This window comes from Crassostrea angulata, chromosome 7 (assembly GCF_025612915.1).
Source record: "Crassostrea angulata isolate pt1a10 chromosome 7, ASM2561291v2, whole genome shotgun sequence".
Taxonomy (NCBI): Eukaryota; Metazoa; Mollusca; class Bivalvia; order Ostreida; family Ostreidae; genus Magallana; species Magallana angulata.
In genome coordinates this window covers 53,153,808-53,181,657 of record NC_069117.1, presented here as the reverse complement: position 1 = coordinate 53,181,657, position 27,850 = coordinate 53,153,808, and the positions used below count along the sequence as shown (strand labels likewise).

The 27,850-nt window shown below is 37.6% G+C and overlaps 1 protein-coding gene across 3 annotated transcripts in view; it reads right to left on the bottom strand.

Annotated features, from left to right (window-relative positions):
• Nucleotides 1-1,592: 1,592 nt before the first annotated feature.
• The window catches only part of LOC128157108 (neurogenic locus notch homolog protein 1-like), a 48,119-nt gene continuing 21,861 nt past the window's right edge, over nucleotides 1,593-27,850 (bottom strand). For 2 of the 3 annotated variants that reach the window (XM_052819482.1, XM_052819484.1), the window contains 25 exons: nucleotides 24,726-24,848; nucleotides 21,912-22,148; nucleotides 21,371-21,526; nucleotides 20,442-20,630; nucleotides 14,440-14,553; nucleotides 13,219-13,332; nucleotides 12,501-12,743; nucleotides 11,126-11,239; nucleotides 10,591-10,932; nucleotides 10,244-10,474; nucleotides 9,755-10,136; nucleotides 9,422-9,629; nucleotides 9,145-9,298; nucleotides 8,480-9,031; nucleotides 7,970-8,287; nucleotides 7,525-7,676; nucleotides 6,795-7,366; nucleotides 6,546-6,697; nucleotides 6,186-6,447; nucleotides 5,988-6,084; nucleotides 5,527-5,896; nucleotides 5,250-5,401; nucleotides 4,989-5,136; nucleotides 4,728-4,825; nucleotides 1,593-4,632 (listed from right to left, as the gene is read on the bottom strand). In XM_052819482.1, coding sequence (XP_052675442.1) covers nucleotides 3,487-4,632; nucleotides 4,728-4,825; nucleotides 4,989-5,136; nucleotides 5,250-5,401; nucleotides 5,527-5,896; nucleotides 5,988-6,084; nucleotides 6,186-6,447; nucleotides 6,546-6,697; nucleotides 6,795-7,366; nucleotides 7,525-7,676; nucleotides 7,970-8,287; nucleotides 8,480-9,031; nucleotides 9,145-9,298; nucleotides 9,422-9,629; nucleotides 9,755-10,136; nucleotides 10,244-10,474; nucleotides 10,591-10,932; nucleotides 11,126-11,239; nucleotides 12,501-12,743; nucleotides 13,219-13,332; nucleotides 14,440-14,553; nucleotides 20,442-20,630; nucleotides 21,371-21,526; nucleotides 21,912-22,148; nucleotides 24,726-24,848 — 6,626 coding nt within the window. In that variant the 3' untranslated portion in view covers nucleotides 1,593-3,486. Of the gene's footprint in view, nucleotides 4,633-4,727; nucleotides 4,826-4,988; nucleotides 5,137-5,249; nucleotides 5,402-5,526; nucleotides 5,897-5,987; nucleotides 6,085-6,185; nucleotides 6,448-6,545; nucleotides 6,698-6,794; nucleotides 7,367-7,524; nucleotides 7,677-7,969; nucleotides 8,288-8,479; nucleotides 9,032-9,144; nucleotides 9,299-9,421; nucleotides 9,630-9,754; nucleotides 10,137-10,243; nucleotides 10,475-10,590; nucleotides 10,933-11,125; nucleotides 11,240-12,500; nucleotides 12,744-13,218; nucleotides 13,333-14,439; nucleotides 14,554-20,441; nucleotides 20,631-21,038; nucleotides 21,156-21,370; nucleotides 21,527-21,911; nucleotides 22,149-24,725; nucleotides 24,849-27,850 lie in introns of all 3 variants that reach the window. The other variant, XM_052819483.1, reaches the window with a different exon arrangement.

Genomic DNA, 27,850 nt, shown 5'->3' with positions numbered 1-27,850 from the left:
TGGTAGAGTCAGGTATATGGCATTCCTACTAGCTCTGGCTAGTGGGTTAATCCTTAAAGGCGGAACATTTTACAAACGCTCGATCAGTAGAGTGCTGGACTGGCGTGCCAGAGGATCCGGGTTCAAATCCCAGTAGTGGCAATAAGTGTCTCTGTTACAATAGCATTAGCTGACTTTCGTTTTCTTCTTAAATCAGATCAAAAAGTAAGCAAATGATTTCTATGGTGTATTATATATGATGCAAGGAGTGCATTGAAATTGTTGTACCAAACTATGTTTACGAAATGATTTGCGAAAACCTCATAAAAATCATTTTGTTCTTACTTTTTACACAGTTTATTACTTAATCAACAGACCAAATTCATAGAAGCTAGCGCTACCCAAAATACGTAAAACATAAAACCAGGATTTAAAATTATTTTGTACTCTGAAATACATCTAAAATGTATATAATTATATTAACATCACAGGATGCTGGAATTTTGTACAAGATGATGTCATTACCCATTTATTTGAATATTTGATCTATTTTAATTGATGATGGTAATAGGCATAAAAAATAATTTCTATAATGAATTATCGGTAAAATGCAGTTTGATTAAAACCACCCCCTTTCGGTCTACACTTAATTGTCAGGTAAAAACAAACGACAAAATCACGTTGCAGAATTGGCCTTTTTACCAACTTTAATCTCTGATCTTAAGCTTTCACCTGACCAAATATGTCGTCTTAAAAAGACCCATGGCAATATCCCCAAATCTTTAATAATAGGGGACTAGATGAAAGTAGTAGATATACACCAATTATTTATTTCAAGAAATACGGAATTTAAAATCAGGTCTTGCTGCTGATTTTTGTATTTCCTTTCATATAATTTATAATGTTGGCAGTAAATATCTTCCGATGGATCTCCCATGCAGTATAGTGCATGATTCATAAAACAAGTTTCCTCAATTAACAAGCAATTTACAGAAAAGAAGCTGGAATAAACACAAGTCTCTGACGCCCTTGTTGAGATTCACATCCTGCATAACTGTTCATAACTGAATAATTAAGTAATACATGTATATCGTAAACCGAGGTGATGGAGGGGACACTCCCTGCCAGGAATACAAAATACACACTTTAATTTTGCAGCACGGTTCCTTGTTCATCAAATTTCCTGGCCCAGGATGCAGGGGAAATTGTTAATGGATGAAATAAAATATTGCTTTGTCTTGCTGGCCCAATAATTTCACCATCCAATTTTTAGGGATCTTCCTTGTTCCTGAAGGTTTTCGACCCTGGGTGCAGGGAAATTCAGTCACTTGATATACAAGCCTTCTTCCTGATGACCAAATATTTCACCTAAGTTATACCGGCCTTCCCTGCACCTAAGCTTACACAGCCTGGAAGTGAAAAGAACTGCATGGGCCTATCAGAAACCTCTCTGCAATGCCCACATTAGGGCATCAAGTGTAATTGACACTCAGTATTCCCATTCAATTTTGCTGAGAGAAAATGTTACAATTAAGTGCAATGTGTGCATTTTGTTCCAGCTTATACCTATAGCCATTCTGTAAAACAATCAATGACAAAGGAAAAGCAAACAGTTGTAAATTTTATATATTTGTTTATTTGCATCTTTGATGATTATGAAACCAAGTGACATGATAATAATGAACATGCACATTTGTAGATTTTTTTATCTTGCCATATTGTTTGTTGCTTAAAATAATGTGAACTAAAATATAGGTATATACCCAAAATGTAAAACAAATGAAATGAGTAAACACCACCCTTGGAGAATCATTAGATTCCAGATTTACTGATATTTTTTTTGTTTTTTACAAACCACACTGGGGCAATGTTTACAAATTTCTTGCAATAGCACTTAAATAAAAACAAAAATAAATAGATAAAACAAAGGAACATTAAATAGAAGCAATCCTAGACAGCCATATAGTGTCTCTACAAGTTCAAATTAGAGTTCTGCAGTGCTACTACACTTCCTGCAGAAGAGACTGTACACTGACAAGCTGGTTTCTATCACTACTAATTGAACATATATATGCCCTCCTTAATTAACCATATTACACAAATATCAAAGAAAAAGAAATTATATCAATTACAAAAAAACAAGAACTAATTGAACTTGGTATAATTCCTTTCTTGTTCATTTGTTTGTACACTTTGTAGACACTTGGATTTCACATCTTCATAAGCAAAAGAAATATGGTCACTGTTTGGTGGCTTGACATTAAAACTTAAAAGTAAAATTTGTTCTCAGCTCAAAACAATTCATTCACAAAGCCCAAAACTTGGCAAGTTTTGTTTGTTCTTTAGTAACTTTCCAGTTGCCCTGCTTTTAATTTGTTCCAATTTGAGAAAGGCAGCTTTTGTTCTAATTATTGGCCTATTAAGTGAATATTATACAGATATGCACTATGCCTGCAAAGAGACATATTTCTTTGGATACAAAGTACGGTACTTTGTCGATGCTGTGATATCTACGCATGTATTAGTGAAATGAGGTCTGACAAAGCTGAGATCATTAATTGGTCAAATGCAATCTGAGTGAAGTTTTATACCACTGTAAGAAATATCTTGGAAACGCCGACAAATAAATTTAGGTGTATGCATGGATATGAAGAAGCTTAGCTTCCGCAAAATGTTGAGTTTCATACAAATGTGATAAACAGAGAATATAAAATTTATAAAAATATCATATGTACATTTTGGTAACAAATGAGATGAAGTGATCTACACAATGACAAGTGGAATGAGAACTGGAAGCTGATTGGTCAGGTTGGTGGGTTGTCATAGTAATGCTAAAGGATCTAAAAATAACCAATTTCAGACAACAGGGATCGGTGAAAGTTTAAAAGAGAACATAAAAAATCTAAAGTATGCCAAAAGCTTTAAAAGTGATATTAAAATGTAAATGTTATAAAACTTGACAGCATATGCTAACATGCTAAGAATATTTTGCTATAAAATGAGGAACAAATAAAAATCATGTACTGGCAGTTAAAAATTTTTCCATACAAAGTGCAAACCTCAGCACTCCATTCAAAATTAAGTACTTAAATCAATGCAATTTTATCAACAGCATATAAACTATTTCGGGAGCAAACATAGAAAACTGCAGGCTTAAACAATCAAATCTATAACTCAAATCCAACAGCTTCCTGCTTTTTTCTAATAAAAACAATGTAAATAACAATATTATTCTATAAATGCAACTCAAACTTTGGCCCCTTGCATGTACAAAATAAATCCTGCAAGATAAAAAAAAGAACTGGTGCACAAATTAATCAAAGAAAAAAAACATCATTGTGCACCAAACTAACCAAACATATTTACACCTAATTCAGCCAATGTTAAATGCGTATATATAACCACAAAATATCTGCACCAATAAATTGCATGTAAAGTCACTTGCAAAAAGTCCACAGTCTTCATCACTGCCATATTTAACATGTTCACTCATGGCTAAATTGCATTTTAGAGAAACACAGGTTTATTGCGAATGGGTTGGTCAGGACTCGATATGGCCTCGGACCAATCAGAGTGGGCCGAGTGCGGGGACGAACTAGACCACTGTCCTGGAGAATCAGGCGAGGGGGTCAGATAATGTTCAGGGAGAGGCACACCTGACCGTACCTGTGGAGAGTCCATACTGCTCTGAGATTGGGGGGTGGGATATTTCTCTATATACATTTTTTGTGGGTAGTCAATGGCCTGGGATTGATGCATGTAAGAGTCATTGGTATACATGTTTGGCATGGTGGTGATCGGGAGATGAGTCTCTGAATTGCTGTACACATAATGATCATTCTGCCTGCTGTGGGGACTTCCATGAGCCGCCCGTTGCTCCTGGCGCGCCCGCTGATGCATGGCCTGGATGTGGGTGGGGGAGGTGGGCAGTGAATTCTTGGTGGGCTTTACTGGAGACATTTTACCATGTCCCATGGGACTGTTGATGGGAGGTTGAGAGGGTGGGGTGATGGAGGTGGTGTAGGTGGGGGGTGGGTTATGGTGGGGCTGGGTCCACTGTGGCTGCATGCCCGGACTGTTATTGTATTCGTATGATAGAATGGCCTGGTCATCGGTCATGCTGTGAGACAGGGTCACATTGTCTATATGATACACAGGTTGCTGAGACATGCTGCGAGCATACATATCATACGAGGAAGGAGTCTGATCGTATCTCAGTGGGGACTCGATCGAGTTCCCCGGGGACACTGTCTCCATAGATGAAGCTGATCCTTCACAATTAGGTGAAGTTCCATGTTTCGGCGATTTCTTCTTTGTTTTTGGTTTTTTAGGATGCACACCATTAGGCAGCCCGTTAGGGGAGATAGGAGTATTTGAATTGTTCTTTCTCCTCTTTTGTTTGGAGTTTTTCTGCTGCATCATGTGCATGTGTCCTGGAGATGCAGGCATTCCGTTGGACAGAGTCATACCGGCAGGGCTCATCCTGTATTCATCCAACAGACGTAAAATATCACGATGCTGCCTCTCGTGAGCTATGTCTCTAGGTAACCTGTCCATGTGATCTGTGATGTCACGGTTGGCATAGTGGTCAAGTAATATTTGGGCTGTATGACTACTCCCTTCTCTGGCTGCCAAAAATAATGGAGTTTCATCCTGCAAAATATTGTTAAAATCATTACAAATTTTTCGTTTATGGATAAATTCACTTTATAAAAAATTACAGTTTTTGACAAGTAAGCAGTGCTTGCCTTGGTATCCTGAGCATCTCTATTGGCACCATTCTGGAGCAAAGTCTGTGCAGCCTTAGAGTTATTAACAGCTGCTGCCCAGTGCAGGGCTGTTTTACCTGCAGAGAAAACAAATCATTCACATACTGATCAAAATAACATACATCACTTTGTAAATGAAAACAGCTATCAATGCAAGTCTGACCCACTCATAAATAAGCTGGTGTCTGACCTCAGAACTACATATAAATGACTACTGTAAAGACAGACGGGTAGACCTACCCCATTCGTCTGTCATGTTGATGTCTGCGTCAGACTTGATGAGGTCCTCCACCATTCCTTCTACGGCCATTCGGACCGCCAGGATCAATGGCGTTGTCCCGTCCTGGGATTTGGCGTTTAGATTTGTAGAACGATTCCTCAGTAAAATCTGCAAAGAGGGAGATTATACTTGTGAGAACCAATGAACATTAATAAAATCTGATGCTTTAAAACAAACATGTGCACAGTAAAGCATATTCCATCACTTTTATCATGACTTACTTGGAACACGCCTAGGGCATCAGCAGCAATGGCGGCATGGAGGGGGGTGCGACCTGTGATGTCCTCAGCATTACAATCAGCTCCAGCATCCAGTAATACTTTGGCAGCATCAGCCCGAGCATATCTGGCCGCCAAGTGGAGTGAAGTCTCACCTAATTAACAGAAAATGTCAACTTAAACTATATATCCAAATCACTTTAATAAAAGAACACAACACAAAGATCTATAAACATGAAAGAGATTAAAGAAGTGGCTATGGCTTGGTGTGCATTCTGACCTGTCCTGTCTGTCTGTGCGTTGATTTCGGCCCCCTGTACCAGCAAGGCTTGGATGACCTCCACCGACTTGTCATCAGAGTCCCCGCTGTTACTACTCTCCCCGGACCCTGACCCACTCGACTCGTTATCACACCCATTGTCCAGTCCATTGCCCCGGTAAGATGCCAACATCAGGGGAGTTAACCCATCTGGACCACGAACATCCACGTCGTTCACATGTGTATGCTCGTTGTCATAGGGTGGAGTCAGAGCCATCTGGTCGTTGGGGATGTTGGCAGCATTGAGGTGTCTGGAGGTCCACTGTCTCTGGTCCGTATCTGAGGGTGGGGGTGAGAGCACCTGCTCCAGATGTTTACTTTGAGTTTCCATCTGATAAGAAAGAAACAGTAAAGAATAAATGTATTAGTGTTAAAGCTATGGGTACATAGATAAACAGAGCTGTGGTTGTAGGGATGGGTACCTTGGCATGCTTTGCTTTTGGCATGTCATCATCTGTGTCCCAGGGAGGAGAAGTGACCTGGGTGTTAAGGTCATCACAGCCAGGGCCTTTCACGTTCCTGTCAATACAATACACAGTTAGTTACTTCTTCATAAAGTGAGATAAGAACAAAAGAACAATTACATTATGAAACAGCTCATCTGTTCACAGAACACTTACTTCATTTCCTCTCCATCAGGTACCCTTCGTTTGGCAGTGCGTGGAGGTCCTGTCGATTTAGGTCCGGAATTGCTCATAAAGAATCCCTCGGGGAACCAGGTGGTTCCATGGGCCGTTTTTCTGCGGGACAGCACAAATATCACGACGACAATCATTATTAGAACAGCTGCTATGGAAACAGCTACATATATGTAGGCCATGTTAGGTGTTCCCGGTGGTTGAGTGGTTCCACCATCACATTCCTTACCCATGCAGTCTTTCACTGTTCAAAAGAAATTTACATTATAGTGTCATTGTAAACAAAACCAAATTATCTATCATTTTAATACTATCATGTTTAAATGTGAACACCTTTCTTACTTTCAATTCGCTCAACTTTCACCCCAGTGTCGTATCCATTTTTCACTGCCACTGCAAACACTTGGGTTGCCACATCCAGATTGGTAATGCAGTCCAACTCTGCATTTACACTGACACAACTGCTGGCATCCAAAGTCAAATAAACCTTAGTCCTATAAAATATCAATGTTACATTTCATTTCTCTATAACTAGTAAGAAATCAAATTGTACTTGTGACACCTTCAACATTTTAATGATTTATAATTTACCCATTGGTTTCTGTTGATGGAGCAGGTGCCCTTCTAAACCTGTTCAGCATTCCTTCCAGAGCCAAATCTGCGTATCTTTTAGCTCGTCCCTGCATGGCAGTGGGTTCCCAAGGATAAACCATGAAACTGTTGTTGGCATCCCTCTTTATTTCCACCAGAACATTTAGCAACAAACCAAGCTGCCTCAGAAACAAGGCTCTTTTGTAGAGAAACTCTGTTGGTGAAACTTTCACAAAGACAATCATAGAGCCCGGCACTTGAGATTTTGCATTGGATTTCCCTTTACAATCACTGCCGTCCCAGTTACATTCCTTGACATTGCAAGTTTCATCGCAGAGTCCGTTGTTGTATAACCGGTCGCAGTAGAAGTTGCCGAATGGGTTACAGTCCTTGTGTTCGCGACAGTCCCCTCCGTCATAAAGACATTGCTGGTTGTTGCACCTGTGGTCACACTCGCTGTTATTGTACTTGATGGCACAGTATTCGGGGTCAAAGCATTTTTCGTAGAGGTCGGGGACCCCGAAGGAGCAGTCCCCTCCGTCATACTGACATTTAGCTCGGTTACACTCCTCCTACAAGTCAAACACATTTATTAGATTTAGCTACAAGAATTCAATATCAGCATCATCACATCTTGCTGTGATGAGTCAATGTACATCATCTGAATTGAGAATTGCAATTTACAGTACACTTTTCAGTTCACATTTTTTAGGGACATTCTATACAGTACCTCACAGATTCTGTTCTGGGCTTTCGCAGCACAGCCATTTATCTCACAGATGTCAATAACGGCGGTGGTTTGCGGACTTCCTGTGTTGGACGCATCATATCTCTCACAGTTCAAACCAACATAGTTCCTAGGACATATGCATTCATATTTTCCTATTTGAAAAAAATAACAATTGTACAATTTTTTAAAACTCAACTAGAAGAGATTTCTATAAAAGAAAATTCAATATTCTACAGTGTTTTCATTTATTTCTCCTGGAATCAATACTCAGATTCAAGGTTAGGTAAAGGGAACAGTGCTTTTGTCAATCCATAATTAAGTAAACATGTGATGAGGATCACTCAATAGCAATATCCACCAAATATTTATGTTCAATGAATAACGATAAAACCTAATTTATGAAACGATATCAACAGAAATAATCCAGGATGAGCCTGTTACTGACCCATTCTGTTGCGACAGCTGCCTCCGTTTCTACATGGGTTGTAGGCCTTGTCGCACTCATCCAGGATGTCCTGATCACAGATGCTCCCTCCCACCCCCGGTGGACAGATACACTGGAACTGGTTCTTTCCCATTGGATGGCACACTCCTTCATTCAGACAGGGCCCACTGCTACAAGCCGTGATCTCTGTCTCACACAGGTCACCACTGTAAGGCTCCATACAGGTACAGATTGGCTTGGAATCCCCACTTGTGCACTTGCCACCATTCATACAGGGCTGACTTGCACAGAAGTTGATCTTTTCGCTGCAGTTATGACCTATAAGAAGAAAAAACCATCATGAATTACTTAAATATGAATAGAATTTAATATGTCTCCACAAAGCTGATTAAAGCACTGGCTGACCACAAATTAAAAAAACCCTACAAAACTTTTGATATTTTTATTTTTACATTTTTAAAGGAAATGGTTTTTTATTTAATCAACTATAATAGTTTGAATGCAACTGACCTCTGTACCCGGGGTTGCATTCACAGCGGTAGTCGTTGACCATCTGGATACAGCTGTGGGTGCCCAGAGGATCACAGGGGTTGGACAGACACTCATTGATATCTCCCTCACAGCGAGGACCCACATAACCTGGCTGGCAGATACATTCGTATCCATTTATCTTTTCCACACAGGTGCCCCCATGGAAACAGGCACCAGCAAAGCAGTCTTGTTCATCAAGTTCACACAGCAAGCCCTTGGTTCCTGGTAGACAAGAGCAGGTGAAGTTATCGTCCAGGTCATGGCATTTCCCACCATTGGTGCAAGGATTGTGAGCGCAATCATCCACGTTTCTCTCACAGTTGTCTCCCTCGAACCCCTTCTTACACTGACACAAGTATTCTCCAATTCTATCCATACACGTGGCGCCATTCTGACAAGGTGCCGACTGACATTCGTCAACATCTATTTCGCAATAGCTTCCCTGGTAACCACGGTGACACGTACAGTTGTGAGAGTTGCCTATATTATGGCAGGTTCCCCCATTTTGGCACAGTTGAGCGACTGATACTCCTGAAGAAGTAAAGAGTGGGTTAAATACTTTACATATATAGTTCATTAGTCATAGAAGGCCTTTAATTTTATCATAAATATAGACTGGAAAAGCTATTAAGTTTTTAACTTGCCTTTGGATATGGCTGCCACTTCACATGTTATAGTCTGTACATCACAGATCTGGCCTGTCCAGCCGGCCGGACAACTGCATCTAAATGTATTGGCCGTCTGTGTGCAGGTGCCCCCATTCATGCAAGGACCCTCAACACACCAATCATGAAATTCCTAAAAAGGAAAAAAATTAAGATGTGTCAAGTTGTATTCTTATGACTACCAGTAATCATTTTCATTTCACATTTTCATAAACGTATGGATGTTGTCAACAATTTTTAGAGTTATTGTTCTTACTTCACATCTCGACCCTGTGAACCCGTATGGACAAACACAGTGAAAGGAGGTAAGGCTCTTGTCATTGACACATGTGCCTCCCTCTAGACAAGGGTTGGAATCACAGGGCAGGATCCTAGTTTCACAGTTCATCCCTTCAAATCCTAGAGCACACTCACATCGGAAGCTATTGACCAGATCATGACAGGTACCTCCATTCAAACATGAGCTGCAAAAAAAATTTCAAAATATTTGCACTCAACCATAATTTCAACAACAAAATATTTTAAAATCCAACAATTTTTTTACAAAGTCTGAGGCTCCTCTGAATTGCCTCCCTTTGGCCGTACCCACCTTTCTGTACAGTCATTATCGTTGACATGACAGTTGGTGCCACTGTAGCCAGGTTTACAGGTACAGGTGTAGGAGTTGACATAGTCATTACACACCGCTCCATGCTCACAAGGGTTTGAGGCGCACTCATTGATATCGTTCTGGCAATGGTAGCCACTAAACCCAGGAGGACAGATACAGGTGTAGTTAGCGACCTTATCGTAGCATGTTCCCCCGTTCTGACAGGGAGAGGACTCACAGTCGTTGATGTTGGACTCGCAGAAACGACCAGTGTAGCCTCTGGAACACATGCACTTGTACGAGCCATACGTGTTGACACAGGTACCCTCAGAATGACACTGAGTGGTCTTGCATTCGTCATAGTCTTCACTGCAGTAGCGACCTACAGGTCAAAGGTTAAACATAATAAAATGGTCAAAGCTTACATCAGGATCGTTTTAAACTTTTTGTTCTCTGACCCATGGAGTGATTACAAGTGAGTGAACTTACCAGTAAGTCCCTGAGGACAGTAGCAGGAGAAGTCTGTGAAGTCTGCGGAGGCTGAGCATGTAGCACTGTTATGACAGGGGTTGGGATTGCAGGGGTCCAGCTTGGTGTCACAGTTTTTGCCTGTCCACTGAACCTCACAGTGACATTTGTAGTCATTGGCTAAATCAGTGCAGGAACCATGGGCACAAGGATTAGTAGCACAGTTGTCAATGTTGATCTCACAATTCACACCTGCAACATTTAAAATCAAAATCATTTCTTGTTTACAGTCAAAACAATCTGACAACAAGCAAAAGATGTAAGCCACCAAATTTCTAAAACAATCTGAACCCTGTATCTCAACTCACCTGTAAATCCTGGCACACAGTCACACCTGTAGCTCCCATCCTGATCATGGCACACCCCCTGGTGCTGACAAGGGTTCGAGGCACACTCGTTGGTTTTGGTCTCACATCGAATGCCCTCATAGCCAGCAGGACAAGAACATGTATACTTGTTGACTCCATCCTTACACTGGCCTCCGTTTAGGCACGGATTACTGGCACACTCATCCACATTGGATAGACAGGTTGCGTCGTGATATCCGTACGGACAGTCACAGAGGAAGCCATTTTCCAGGTCTCTACAGGTGCCCCCATTGTGACACGGATTTGGGTTACAGTCATCCACGTTAACATCACAACGACCTCCTGTAAATCAAATGTGGTACATGTTTATACCTTTGCAATATATACAAAGAAATTCTTTGCCGTTTTCTGATCTGGACTGGACAAAAGAAAGCCCATAAAAACTAAATTCCCCGCAGATTTTTACTTTCCGTTTTTGAACAGGTACTAATGAAGATGGAGTCTACCATTAACTTGAGTTCAGTAAAGTCCATACCTGTATATCCTGGCTTGCAGCGACACACAAAGTTATTCAAACCATCCTCACATGTTGCTCCATTTATACAGGGGTTGTCTTTACAGTCGTCAAAATTCACTTCACAGTTTTTACCTGAAACACAAACAATACATCTGTATTATCCATACATAAACAATATACTGCCATATATTACGCATTTTTATTTTTTGCATTTCTGTATTATTTGTTATTCTGAATAATATATATCCATGTCAGATAAAACAGTTTTACTATCTGATATGTTTGCCTTATTACACTCTATGGGCATTTTAACTTTCAAAAAAAGAGAAAAAATCTAATTGTTTTATTCCCATTCATTCACCCCCACCCCACCCCCACCCCACCCCTTTTTTCCAACAAGAAAAAAAGATGCAAAATACACAATTTTAAACTTTCTATATAAGGTGTCTTCCAATAGGCCTGGGAACCTCAACAGGTTGTTATGTATTCATTGAAGTTAATCACATAATGACATACAAAGCTAGAGAGAGACTGACACACAAAGACTTCTCCAGACAATGTCTGGAAAGGATGTCTCTCATCTCTCTCTCTCAAGTTTTTGGCTAATTTTAGTTGCTTTTGTGAGAAGGAGGGCACTTCGTAGTATATATCCTTTATAACAAAGACTAGACTGTCTGTCAGCTATTCAACAGATGCATACTAATGCGCTCTGAAGATGTGACCTGCAACCCAATCACATACCTGCATTTTTTAGGTAACACTACATCATTTAAAAATCTATTTTCGGTACCAACTTGAGAAAAAATTCTTAATCCAATTACACACTCCAAAATTATCATTACTGTTTAATTTTTAAATTAGAGTGCTGTTTATTAAATAAATCTGAGTTTTGACACATTAACATTTAATTGTAAATCAGTAGGGGCAGGTGAGATTTGTAGAAGGGTGGACTGATATTAATCTGCCCGAGTGATCACCGTCCATTGTACACCAACAATGTCTTCAGCAAACTCCCAGGATCCCTTCTATGACTCAGGCTTAATGTGTTTTAACGGCCTCACCTGAGCGACTTTATCTGTACCCAGATAATACACCTGAGTGAACTTTATTTTGGGTAATGGATAAAATTTCTAATTCATCTGATGGCAAATACACGGATTATATCTACTTAGTTAAGAGAATTTTCTTAGGGAAACTAGCCTTTGTATGCTTTTTGTTTTCCCAAGAGCAGTGACCACTGCTGAATTCAGCATATTCTTTCTGTTTATTTAAAGTAAATATTTTGTTAATAAAGCCCAAATAACCTCTAGTTTTTGTATCTATTTTAGCATTTGCTTTGGGGAATTATATAAAGTCTCCTCTCTAAACCTTACTAAAGGGAAGTAACTCTTACCAGTAGTTCCCCTCGGACATCTACATTCGTATCCCGCAGCATTTGCAATAGTGTGACAAGTTCCACCATATTTACAAGGCTGAGACTCGCATTCATCAATGTCCGTTTCGCAGTGGGTGCCTGTGTACCCCTCAGGACACACACACTGGTAGTTCCCCAGGAGATCCCTGCAGGTGCCCCCATTGCTGCATGTAACCCCCCTACAGTCATCAATGTTAGTTTCACATCTGTCTCCCTGGTACCCTACAAAACACAGGAAAACAAAATTTGGTTGACTGACAAAAACATCATATTTAAGGAACTTAGTGCACTCTTTTTCTTTATTTAATATCAATTTTCCTCCCTGGATATAAAAATAACTGCATCATACACAAGAGAGCAAGAGTCTGCCAACTTTCTCTATGGCATAACAATTTTTTAAGATGGCACCACTTCTCTCAACAGGTATTCCGAAAGCACCAGGAAACATTTACAGAATGTTCACAAACACAACAAATGCATTTCACCAGGTGTTATTAGGGAAGCATACAGCTGAGTTCTAGGAAGAAGACCTGCAGTTTATCATATTATGGAGATGCTCCATCTTGTGATATCAATGGGTTCTTTTAATGATGGTATAACAGTAAAGATACACAGCTTTATCAATATTAATTGACCTATTTCTCCAGCAGTAGTATAGAGATATTTTTTTGGCTATTGATTGCCATGTTTTTCTTACCATGTGCACAGGAACACGTATATGCATTAATTTTGTCTTTGCAGGTTGCCCCATTCTGGCATGGATTGCTAGCACATTCATCAATGTTGATCTGACATGTTGCTCCCTCAAAACCTACAAAATTACAACTCCAAATTATACCCTACATATTAGAGTAAGGCTCGTTAAAATTGCTCATTTCAGAAATCAATAATTTTAACAAAAGAAAAAATTTGCCATAAATTATATTTGTAAAAGAAAATTATGTTAGAACTTAATAACGTGCATTTAAGGCATTTTCTTTCAAATGATTATGTTCATTTTTTTCTAAGGTATTTCAAACAATTAATCATTCGTTTGTACAGAAAACCTAAGGCAATTACGTATTGAATACTTCTGGATTCTCACACTTTTCTCAGCGATTGCATGCATCACCGAGTACTCGGGGCCAGTGTGTGCTCTCATCGTCAGCAGTCCCTTACATCCCTTACAATAAGGTGATTAAATCTGTTGTCAATTATTACTAAACTGTCTTTCACTGAGTACAAGCTATCCCCCTAATCAAGATTCTTCATCCATAAATAATGGCAAAAAAGGTGTCCTGTGGCAAAAGCAAACAGATTTAAATCTTTTCTCCTCCCCCCGACTGTTGTTTTTACAGCTATAGCGAGGCCAACTAGGACCTTGGGTGGGTATTGACACCAATAGATTAATATTATAAATTACACAGTTTCTTCAACCCAACCAAGCATCAGGTACTTTTCTAGGCAAGCACTCCAAATAATTGAGTCATTTGTGAAAAAAAAATTATCTAAAAAAATCGAAAAAATTGAAAAATTGCTCTCATTTACGAATAATCTAATTTTAAGATGTAATTTGAATCAGCAAAATTGTAAGATGTAACTTGAAGTCCAAACTCTGCTACTCTGTGACAGAAATATGTAATGAATCAGGGGACAACAGCGGTAATCTGATACAGATTTCCCTTCCTCCGACTGCACCTAGATAACCCTGTTGATAGTGTCAACACAAAGTACTCCCTCTTGACTGGATTCACTCGGTATAAGTGTTGGCAGTACTGCGGACCAAGACTACTACCAGTGAAATGCACAGAACAATTGTATGATGTAGCTGAGAGTACCAACTCTTTCGTTACTAGTTGAGGCGCAGTACTAACGGTTATTTCAGGTCAGGAAATGGGGTGGGATGGGTTTGAGGGGTCAGGATTGAGATTATCATTACCTGGTGGACAGGTACACTTAAATTTATTGGTCAAGTCTTCACACACGCCTCCATTCTGACAGGGGCTGGACTGACACTCATCGATATCTTCTTCACAAACTGTTCCTGTGTATCCTACATAAAACAACAATACTTTCAGATTAATAAATGTTCCCAAACATCGATTTCTTTTTTGTTTAATATCAAAATAAAAACCCCCCATCCCCTTCCTTTTGTCATTAAAAAATCAAAGAATTATAAAAAAACCACCAACATAATTACATATATAATGTATACTTTAAGACTTTTAATTTAATTTTACTTCACTTAAATCTGACCCGAGCCATGAAGTATACTTGTCTTTGATAAATGAGATTTAATCACAAGAAATCAATTTTTAAGACTTTTCAACTGTGGAGTTTCACATCCTAAACTCAGAAAAACTCCTTTGTGATCATTCTTGCTAAGCCAATTCTCTCCACTGTGTCTTAATCTTTGATCCTGTTTATCTAATTGTTTTGATTCAAAAATAACATTTAATAATTTTTATTCTGGAGAATAAAACCAATGGAGGGGGACTAGATAATGACTGGGATGAATGCGCCGAGGAGTTTGAGCACCCTTCACTTTCCTCACTGCAGGTTAAGACCGAAGTATGTAACATAATTACAGATGTTATCTCAACTTGCAACATAGGAAAACATTTTAATGACCCCAGATCGTGGGAACTCTCAAAATCTACACCAACCAAAATGGTGGGGATAATTATGGGATTTCTCTGATTAAAACAGTTGCTACTATTCCGCGTAAGTAAAATAACCCAGACACATATAGAAAACATATGGTACAGTCACAAAGAGCTCCGTCCTCGTAGCACATTTTTCTATTTTAATTTCCATGTTGCAGGTTCCAGCAAAAGCGCTGCAGCTTCAAAATTTGTTTAATTCAATCACGCATGTAGCTCACTGGGAATTAATACTATCATTTATGATGTGCCCTCAAGTGCAACTCTTCAAGATAAACGTTTTGCAAGACAGACTTTTAATCTTTTTCAAAGTTTATGGTTAATGAGAAAAGAATTTAACCTTGATGTCTAAAATTTCCCTGATTTCTTTCTTTCTCCCCTATTTTCAACCCTCCCTATATCCCTATCTGCAGTCTACAGACCTGAAGAGCTGCTTTAGGGACACAAAGGCCCTTGACAGGTACTAACAATGGGCCCCCCATCTGTGTTTTTCTCCTCCTTTTAAATCTAGCAGTATCACAGAGATCTTGTTTGCTAGGCTGTGAGAGGAGCTGTTGGTAGGATTTCCAGATTCCTATCAACTTTTGTTCTAATTTGTACAGTCTATTACTTTTAAAGTGCTGATCTTCAGAGATTAGTCAGGCCCATATTGTAGGAAAACATTCAGAGGCCAAAACTCCTGCCATCCTATCAGATCTAACAGAGGCCTATATATTTGAAACAATATCTACTTTTTGCAAACTTCTCCCCCTTTCTGTGACTAGATCATAGAAATGCTTTCTTTATATAATCACCTTGAGAATTACAAGAGGCCCAGGGGCCACATCGCTCACCTGAGCAACAATTGCCTTAATTCTGATCAAATTAGCATTACAGTATCAAAATATCTTGACAACTGAGTACAGTAGATCTTGCTAAAAAAAAATTGAAAATCTGCCAATTTTTATCCACCTCTTATTTTTTGGTAAATACCAAGCCCCTTTTGTTGTTGTACCTGTAAGAAGATTTTTCTCTATTCCTATATACCCCCCCCCCTTTCATGGCCCCACTTTTCTCTATGGAATCATGGTTTCATCAAACTTAAACCTGCATAACCTGTGCTTTCACACTAAGTACTGAGTTTTGAACCGAAAACTTTCCCAGAATACTTTTAAAGATTTTCTCTTTATATTCCTATGTAAAAATTCAAACCGCCATCATGGTCCCGCCCTACCACTAGGGACTGTGATTTTGCAAACTTTAATTAACACTACCCGAGGATGCCTCTACACAAGTTTAAACCTTTTCTGGCCAAATAGTCTTTAAAAAGAAGATTTTTAAAGATTTTCTCTATATATTCCTAAGTAAGAATTCATCCCCCATTGTGGCCTCACCATACCACTGGACTATTATTTAAACAAAATTGAATCTATATGATCTGGGGATGCTTCCACTAAAATTTGGGCTTTCCTGGCCTAATAGTTTTGAGAAGAAACACTTTTAAAGATTTTCTCTATCTATAAAAATTCATCCCCCATTGTGACCTCGCCCTACCCCCAGGGACCATGATTTGAACAAACTTGAATCTACACTTCCTAAGGATGGTTACATGCCAATTTGAGCTTTCTTGGCCAAATAGTTTTGAGAAGAAGATTTTAAAAGATTTCCTCTGTATATTCCTATGTTAAACTTGATCCCCCAATTGTGGCCCCACCCTACCCCCGGGGACCATGATTTGAACAAACTTGAATCTACACTACCTGAGGATGCTTCCACTTAAAGTTGAGCTTTCCTGGCCTAATAGTTTTTGAGTAGAAGATTTTTAAAGATTTTCTCTATATATTCCTATGTAAAACTTGATCCCCCAATTGTGGCCCCACCCTACCCCTGGGAACTATGATTTGAACAAACTTGAATCTACACTACCTGAGGATGCTTCCATTTGAATTTGAGCTGTTCTGGCGTAATAGTTTTTGAGAAGAAGATTTTTAAAGATTTTCTCTATATATTCCTATGTAAAACTTGATCCCCCAATTGTGGCCCCACCCTACCCCTGGGAACCATGATTTGAACAAACTAGAATCTACACTATCTGAGGATGCTTCCACTCAAATTTGAGCTTTCCTGGCTTAATAGTTATTGAAGACTTTTAAAGATTTTCTCTATATATTTCTATGTAAAACTTGATCCCCCTATTGTGGCCCCACCCTACCCCTGGGACCATGATTTGAACAAACTTGAATCTACACTTCCTGAGGATGATTTCACTCAAAGTTGAGCTTTCCTGGCCTAATAGTTTTAGATAAGAAGATTTTTAAAGATTTTCTCTATATATTCCTATGTAAAACATGATCCCCCAATTGTGGCCCCACCCTACCCCCGGGAACTATGATTTGAACAAACTTGAATCTACACTACCTGAGGATGCTTCCATTTTAATTTGAGCTGTTCTGGCCTAATAGTTTTTGAGAAGAAGATTTTTAAAGATTTTCTCTATATATTCCTATGTAAAACTTGATCCCCCAATTGTGGCCCCACCCTACCCCTGGGAACCATGATTTGAACAAACTTGAATCTACACTATCTGAGGATGCTTCCACTCAAATTTGAGCTTTCCTGGCTTAATAGTTATTGAAGACTTTTAAAGATTTTCTCTATATATTTCTATGTAAAACTTGATCCCCCTATTGTGGCCCCACCCTACCCCTGGGACCATGATTTGAACAAACTTGAATCTACACTTCCTGAGGATGCTTTCACTCAAAGTTGAGCTTTCCTGGCCTAATAGTTTTAGATAAGAAGATTTTTAAAGATTTTCTCTATATATTCCTATGTAAAACATGATCCCCCAATTGTGGCCCCACCCTACCCCCGGGAACTATGATTTGAACAAACTTGAATCTACACTACCTGAGGATGCTTCCATTTTAATTTGAGCTGTTCTGGCCTAATAGTTTTTGAGAAGAAGATTTTTGAAAAATACCAACCAATTTTCAATAATTCTCAATTATCTCCCCTTTAAAGAGGGCGTGGCACTTCATTTGAACAAACTTGAATCCCCTTCACCTAGTGGTGCTTTGTGCCAAATTTGGTTGAAATCTGCTCAGTAGTTCTTAAGAAGAAGATGAAAATGTGAAAAGTTTACAACAACGACGATGACAGACAACGGACAAATTGTGATCAGAAAAGCTCACTTGAGCCTTTGGCTCAGGTGAGCTAAAATAGGTTAAGTTTACAATACAATAAGTTGTTAAAGTTGGTTTCTGGAAGAACAGACTTTGAAAATTTTCTTAATAAATATTGACAATTTTCTTACTTTTTTAATCTTTAGTTTTTAAGATCTGTGTACAAACATAGAATTGTGAGCAAATCTCTGTATCTTGCTTATAATTCGAAGCTTAACACTCAAATATGGTTAGTAAATAGAAATTATAAACAATTAAACACAAGAAACATGCACTAGAACAAATAAAGAACACAATTTTTTTTTCGAAATGAATCATATATATACATGTACATGTATATACCTACATATTTCCGACAGCGATATCAAACTCTATTTAAACTGAATAAACTCGAGAAAATGACGAGCATCTCAACAAAACCTATTGCATTAATCTACCATTACGCAAAAGATAATGCCGAATTACCGATAGAATGAATTGTATTTCAGTACTTTTTTGATACATTAGATTTTGCTTAATTTGCGCAGGTAAACAGTTAAATGTTTGATTTACCGAAGTCTCTGTTTGATTTGATACGTAAAAATCACGAAATACAGACGATAGTTCCCAGGTTACAAAGCATAAATAATGAAAACGAAACCAAAATCAGAACAAGCTAACACCAACGTCATGTGTGAAAACTGTCAACGCATTTAAATATTTAGCCTCAATTTACTTCACAAAATCGGCACCAATATATTTTGCATGTTTCAAAAATTTCCCTTCATTCGCGAACTGTTGCACAACAAGCAAATTCATCATAGTCAGATCGACCCTTTTTCGAATAATGTCATGGCTGCTTTAAACAAAGAACCTCGTTTTGGAAGTATGGAATACGAGTCTTGGTAAAATGGGTACGCAAACCCGGGCCGTGGCAAAAAAAAGCCGGGGCAGATCGGCAATCGTCAATTCCAAATATGCATTATTTTGCAGCAATATTTACAGCAAATACAAATATACTGGTCCATCAAATATCCTGAAATTTTACATAGATTGGCAGATTAATAATTGCCAATCTTTTGTTTTGCTTAGGCCAAGTCTTGTCTACCCATTTTACCGGATGCCGAATCCGAAGCTATTAAACTGATTGAAACACGCCTTTCCTTTATTATTATTTTCGTAATAACTCAGATTTGAAACAGAATTAGACCTTAATTTTTGCAATTTATATTTTTTCTTCCCATAAGGATAATTTATGCTAAACTACGTTGAATTGGAATCAGTAGTTCTTGAGAAGAAGATTTTTAAAAATGCACCCCCCTTTTTCTACAGTTTCAAGGTTTTCTCCGCTTTGAATACAGATCGGACTTTTATTTCTGCAATTTATATTCGCCCTCCCATAAGGATGCTTTGTGCCAAATTTGGTTGAAATTGGATAAGCGGTTTTAGAGAAGAAGTTCAAAATGTAAAAAGTTTACAGACGGACAGACAGACGGACGGACAGACGGACGGACGGACGGACGACGGACAAAAAGTGATCAGAATAGCTCACTTGAGCTTTCAGCTCAGGTGAGCTAATAAAAGCATTAAAGAGAAACCCTACACGCTTTTGAAAGTTTTTCCCACACTTCCTAAATTGTCATGAATTTGTGTTTTTTTCAACTGCTGCCTTAAATATCTCTAATTGTCTAATGTATTTTAAATGATAGACTGATATTTGAAATAGGGAAATATAAAACTTCTATAAAAACTTGCAATACCTTATTAATAAAAAGGTGGCTATTATCATTCTGTTACATACAAACAAACAAACAAAGAATAGCTGAATCCAGGGTAAATAGTGTCATGAGAAAATGGGACCTCAGCAAGTTGCGCATATGAAAATATGGAAATATGATATGGACACAAGACACTTGGCTTAATCAAACTACCTCATAATATGGTAAGCCTTCATCTTTTTATGTTTAAGTGTGAGTCATCAAGGATAGAAACAGTTCCCACACCTACCAGGAATCCCTACCTAGAGCTAGTTATTGCCTGTTAGATACGTACACTTGCCTGGCATACAGAAACATCAGAACACCCTACACCTCCCATAGATAGTTTTTACCTGTTATATAGGTGTATACACTTACCTGGCATACATATACATCGGAACATCCCGGACAGATCCAGACAGGTTCCCTGATTCTGGCAGGGGTTGGACTGACACTCGTTTATGTTCGTTTCACAGCGTGGTCCGGTGAATCCATTAACACAGTCACACTTAAAGCTGCCCGGGGTGTTAACGCAAGTCCCTCCATGCTCACATGGGGACACAGAACCTAAAACAATAGAAAGTTGTGAAAATAGTTGGTCTCTTTATATGTGTAAAATAAATAGCTAAAGGACAAGAATGGGCTTGTTGTAATTCTTGATCAATATAAATTATGCAAAAATAATGATCTTTGAATAAAAAGTATTAAAATATGATATAAAAAAACCCAGTAAAAACAGTATAATGTAAATGGTATCTATTTAATCAACACTAAAAATGTCTGCAATAGAAATTGAATATGAAATACAATGGCAAAGTAATAGGTTTTACTTTTTTTTAGGAAGCAGTTTTACCAGAAAGAATTCAGGGTCAGTAAAAATAGGCATCATTTTTCTTTCTTTCTAGTATGCCAAATAATTTTTTGTCATCATATATGTTGAATATCCCTATGTCCTTCTGACTGAATTTTCCCTACCTGAATAACACTCATCAATGTCCGACAAGCAATCTGTACCATTCCAACCATTGACACAACGACAATCATTGTCACGATTCTGGGACAAATTGACATCACCATCTGGGATCTCATTTTCTGGATAATTTTCCAAGAATTTGAAGTTTTTTTTTTGTTTTTTTTTTTGGTCTTTTTATTTAAGAGAATTTTATATTGTTAGGAGTACAGGCAGACCAAGCTTCAAGTTGGAGTCAGATACTGTACAAGGGAGGCAACCTGTTGCTATCTGAGGAAGAGGAGTTACATCCCTTCGTTGAGGGGTAGAGACTATGTAAAGAGAGGACAGTACTCACTTTCATGGCACTCATTGACATCCATAGAGCAGTCATTTCCAGTCCAGCCTTTCTTACAAGAGCAGATAGGGTCTCCATTAATTGGGGAGGTTTCACAACTAGCCCCTTCATGACACGGGCTACTTGTGCATGCATCTTCCAAATGACAGCGCAGGCCTACGTAAGAGAATCACAGGCAAGGATGTAAGTCATGCAGTTACATGCAGAGTTCAGCAAGACAGGTTATGAGAGTATCAGATGTTGAAAGATACACTTAAAAAAAATTTCATGATGAAATATAAGCCAAGTATTTTCATGCATGGAGGATATTTTGATTTAGCTTCCATTAAAGGAGAATATATTAAAATACATGAGCATTCAAAATTCTAAAATCATTTGCTAGGTAATGAAAGTAAAAATTCAGTATCACATAATTTTTTTTATCAGGTAATTTCTTTCCAAAAGGTTAGCTATGTGAACTCATTTGAGAATTCCATCATTTTTTACAACAATTTCATTTAAAATATCATTGCCATGAAAATGGCAGGAAGTGAGATGATACCTGTTTTTCCGTGAGGACAGTCGCAGTAGTAGTACCCCACTTTGTCGTGACACGTTCCCCCGTTATAACAAGGGTTGTCCTTACAGTCGTCGATGTTGATGCTGCAGTCCCTCCCCGTCCATCCGTTGACACAGATACACGTATAATTTCCCACCGGGTGGTTCAGACATGTTGCTCCATTTTTACAAATATTGGGATAAAGTCGGCATTCATCCACATCCTTCTCACAGAATTGTCCTACAATCAATCATGCTATACAGAGCTTTGTTTTTACTTTTGTGTATGTTAGTGTTTCATTATTACATAGATATAAGCTATTAAGAATTATTAGATTTGGAAGCACTATCAAATTTAAAGCATTTGATAAAGTATACATAATTTAAAGCATTTGATAAAGTATACATAATTCAAAGCATTTGATAAAGTATACATAATTTAAAGCATTTGATAAAGTATACATGCAATCTTTGACAACACATGTACTTGTATTAGTTTTATGAAATAAGATATCAAACTGCGAAATCAAAATTCATGAAAAAAAATCGAAATCAAGGAAATAACAGGTACATGATTTCAAAAAAGGCCAAAATATGGAACACAAACCAAGCGGAAATCTAAGTATAATTGGTAAAAGGACTTCCTTTTCCTCATTGTGGTACTGTTACTACATTTTGTGACACTCTTTTTTGTGAGAAAATTTCATTGAAATAGATTGCTTGGTCTGACGAGTAATAATCTCACAAAATACAAAAATAGGAAAAAATGTAAAACAAAAAGACACAACATATACATGGTTATTTTCGCCCTATGTAATTTTCGCCCTTCTATATTTACAGTATTGCCCAATCTTGAATTCGCCCAGATACAGTTTTGTTTACAGATAGATATTTTGAGACATAGCTTGGATTCGCCGAGTTTTAAATTCGTCCATTGACAATGAGGGCAAAAGGGGCGAAAATAAAACGGGGGTGAATATTTCCCTGTATACAGTAGAGAAAAAAGGCAAGTAAAAATTGCAACTTTAAAATATAATTTTCAACAACAAATCTTAGATAGATTTGTAAATTCTTCCAACAAATAATATTTTGGCTTGAACTAGTAATATATATAAATAGTCCATTAAACCATGTAATGTCCACTGCAAGTTGTTTATCATGATGGAATAATCAAAACATTAGCTTAGTAGCAGTACTGATGTAACTAACTGTCATATAGTGTGGTGAACAGAGACCAGTCATTAGGTGTAGTACTTTGGGACACTCATGGATATTAGTAAGCATACTAATCAGTCTGTCAATAAAAGGCCACTCTCTCTGTAACCAGCCCCTAGCTAGCTGCCCCATGTCTTTTATATATGTCTCAAGAACTGAACAAGAAATTCAGACCCCGGTCTGGTCTAATGACCTCCGCTCAACAAGCCTTCATGTGGAGGAAATGGCACTTTGGACGTTTGACAAGTCATTGGGCAGGTAGGAACCTAAATGACCTCGTCATTGTTGTCAATGCATTGTGAACTGTGGGAGAATTCACCAAAATCTGGCCAAACAAAATCCCCTGTTCCCCTCGATGCCTTTTGTCCATTGTACTGGGGCATTTGAACAATTGTGGACTTTTCAAAATAACACATAAAAACGTTCCACATTTATCTTTGTCTGATTATTTAACTTTCAGAGTCAATATGATTTTATATTTTTCAATCTTTCCAATCAAAAACCCTGTTGACTGCCTATTTCTTTCTTTCTTTACCGCAGGGTTTTTCTTGTTGTTACAATGACCTTATTTTGAATCTTCTCACACTAGAATTCCTTTTTAAATTTTCACCTGAAGAGAGCACCTGCCCTCTTTGTAAAGAATGATTTAGCAGTCAGACACTTCTGTATTCAATGATGCTCCGCCACAAAACCCTTACTCTGATGATGTATTCAATAACATACGTCAATTAATATCAAAAAGCAGGGAATATCATAAGGCTTGCGAACTAATTTGCAAGATCATTCTTTCTTATGTTATTCAAAAACTCCTAACTTTAAGTACCAGTTTCTGCCCCCAATTGAGAAAAAAGTTAATCTTTGTCCCCTCACTGACCATTGGACCATAGATAAGTTGTGGGTCCGAGAGCAAAGAATTCTCACTAGACTTCCCCACCTCCTCTACATATCTATGAATAAAGACCAAAAAAACAAGGGATATGCCCAGTTCATGCATACTTTGTCCACATGTGAACTCTGTCAGTTCTGCAATCATAAATGTCAGAAGAACAGATGAAGACAAATGGATGTTAAGGCTTCAAAGAGTTCAGGGGACAGTGGTGTGTTTAGGTGTCTTCCTCTTAACCATATAAACATTTCCTATGTTTCAAGATCCCATGATAATCAAGATTTATTCATCCAGATATAGAAATCATACATAACTAAATCAAATGAACAAAATCTTGAAACAACAAAATCCTGAGGAATATAAGATAACTGTAAATTCCTTATTTTACACGAGTACTTAACTCCACGATTTTGTTATTTTGTATCAAATCACAAGTCTATAAAATCACAAGCAACAATTTTTTGTTATAATATCATATAGTTCAAAACTGTCTGAAAGATAAAAGTGAGATTTTAAAATCTGTGAGAGTTGCTTCTTGCGACTTTACGTGGATATTAATTCCTCACATTTAATAAGGAATCTATAGTATTACCTTGTTCTATTATTTTCCCTGGTTCCCCTACATTCAATTCAATATCTCTTCTTTAAGTACATGAAATGCTTTTTAATTGATTTGCACAGTGATGTATATTAGTATGTTTCACCAGTGTGACTTACCTGTCAGGGTAGGGGGACATCTACAGGTGTACGAGTTGACTTGGTCCACACAAGTTGACCCATTTGCACAACGACTATTCACGCAATCATCAACATTTGTCTCGCAGTGCATGCCCTGAAAACCTGTAACCACAGAAACAAAAAATTAAATTAATTAAACAGCGACATGTATAAAAGTAATAAATGTATATAATTTCTTAACTCATTGAAACATGTGTTATTTGGAGATAAGATTTTGAGCTTTTATCGTCAATGGTTTTTGTTTTGTGTAGCTCTCTGGTTCTCCAGACAGTGCATGCTTCCAGATGCCTTTGACTGTAAGGGTGTAGCCTTTAACTCAACAAGGCTACTCTGTAAGCCAAACCTTTACACGTTACCAGACCCTTTTTTCCCTTCAAAGCTCATTAGCTCTGTAATAGCAGCAATTTTCTGTATTTTGGGAGCATTAATCAATTTAAAAATCAAATTAGTTGAACTCATTATCAAACAACGATAGCCATTTAACCTTTTTTACTGACTCTGGGAATCATGTTAAAGTACTGCACATTTTAAACATGCTACTATACTGTACATATGTATCGCCATCTAAAGCACTTAATGTGCCTTGCAAAACTTTTCTGCTAAATGCAGGACACCAAACAGGGGGCACAATTGATTATCAAACCTTAGGTTCCCAGGGGAAAGGTGTAGCTGTTTGCCAAACACCTCGTTTTCACACATTTCAAATGTTCAAATTGAATTTTATTTCCGTCGTTATACATAATGGATCAATTACACCTAGTTTATCCTAAATTTGAACAAATACAGGGTTTTTCTCTCCATTTATTGGCAAATAAAGACAGTGGTAAAAGAAAAGCTTTCAGCGTTTAACATTTCACAATGAAAGTGAATGTCTCCCATTGTGATGGTAACGTTTAAAGTTTTGGTAAAAATTTGGTCACCACTAAAATGCCATTTTATCAATATCAAAGAGCCGACATAAATCTAGAATAATACAAGTCAAACTCCAGTACAAACCAAACACACATTAAAAATGTCCACCTCCAAATCTATTTCTCTATCATCTCTGTTTGACTAACAGATACCAAATAATTTCACACGAGTGTGAAACCATTAATCACATCTGGGTATCAACTTAAAACCAAAAGCTACCTTTACCAAAATTCTCTACAATGGCTGGAATTTCTGTCAAAATCAAAATAACAAAAGGGGGGGGGGTGTGTGACTCAACTTCAACTTAAATATATTTGGTACAACTGAAATCTGAGACATTTTATTTTGACAATGCAATATTACCTGTTAGACTTGAGGAAACCTATTAAGAATACAATTTTTGAAAAATAAAATTTTTTGCTTCGTTTTATTGTCGATATTTGATTTTTATATCAAAAAAGATTAAGAGCATCAAATTACCGGTGTTTATTTGGGTCTGCAAATACTTGACAACTTCAATAAAGCTTCCTAATAGAGAATTAAGTGTTCTATTTTTACTGCAAACCTAAACATATGTTCAGAAAGACCATCTAGATGCAAACTGGGAAATCAGGGATTAATCTTTAAACTTTCATGTATTTAAGTAGTTCTCTACTAAGACGATTTCGTTGGCCATATCCCCAGCAGAACTGTTCACGGCTTAGCATTAAAGTATTATCGATCATTGCAGAAAACCCAGCAATAGGGCTACAGATTTAGTCTAGACAATAAGAAATGTACAAGCTTTTCCTTTACAAGTTATGAACTGTGTGTACAGTTTTACATGAGCCATTTCTGGGACTTAAATCTCCCGCACTTTGAATCATTGTTTGCTAATCGTCCTTCGAGTGCCGATCTTTTCCTGATTTGTTTTAAGTGAGGGTGACATTCATCTCCTTTCCTTGATGAGATAATCTGAGCTCTACTGATTTTAATCACTAAGTACCAAACCGAAACTTCCATTTTCTTCTCTGAGAAAATTTCTCTAAGGGGGATTTACTAATAATCAACTTCAAAAGAAAATATTAATCATAAGTAAATATTGTGTAATTCACATTTCTCATCACAGCTCCTTCTCTTTGCAAATTCTACCCTGAGAAACACCGCTTAACTAGAATTACACTGCTGTTATGAAACCACATTGAACAGGCGAAAAGAGAAATTCTGGGTCAAGATACTTACTGGGTGATTGCAAATGATTGACTATTTCCCTTCAAACTTAAGTTGCTAATTTCAGAACTAACTCTACAACTTTTATAAATTTTAATTAATGAAAAAGTTTCCTTAAATTATTTTCGTTCTAAGAGCTGATCTCAGCGAGACTGGCTTGGCTTGGGCAAAATATATGTACGAGCATGTTTACCAAGTCTCAGCATATAGCATCTTGTAATTCTGGAAATTTTGACAAACTTTGGTCTCTTGCATGGTAAAAATCAGGATATCTGAAAGTCTCATATATTTTGTTATCAAGAATACCTGTTTGTTATAATTCTAGCTACTTTTTTGCCATATTTACTGAATTATTTGATTAGTCAATTTGAAATCTTTACATCTATCACATATAAACTATCAAGCATCCAAAAATTAGTGAATGAACACAAAAATAAAACCCAAGACCTGAACTGGATTGATAAACTGACAATGAAACAATTCAAATGATGTTTAATTGTTGAGACATACAGGATATCCCAAACTTTACCACCATACGACGTCGAAGTTTGGATCATCGCTAAGCCAGATCTTTCCAATATTACTTGCTACTGCAATGCCAACCTATATGTTCAAATTTTCATTGAAATTAAGAAAAAAAAATAACTTTTCAACCACAGAATCTGTTTGTACAGAAGTTTGATTGTCAAAAATATTGCAAAACTAGCTGTCAAAAATATTGCAAAACGCGTTTCAAAATTTATATCACTCGCGTACACTCACAATACCAACAAGTTTTATAAACACCTGTCATTCAATGTAAACTAAAAAAGAGACCTTGCAAGTTACAAATTAAACAGCTGTACTTTTCCACCAACTTTCACACGGCCCTCAGTGATGCCAACGTTTTTATTCCGATGCTCTTTTGAGCAAATCTGATATCATGAAATTTAAAAAGATCCTATTTAATCTGCATTTTTCCTTTATGTCTATGTGCGAGATTG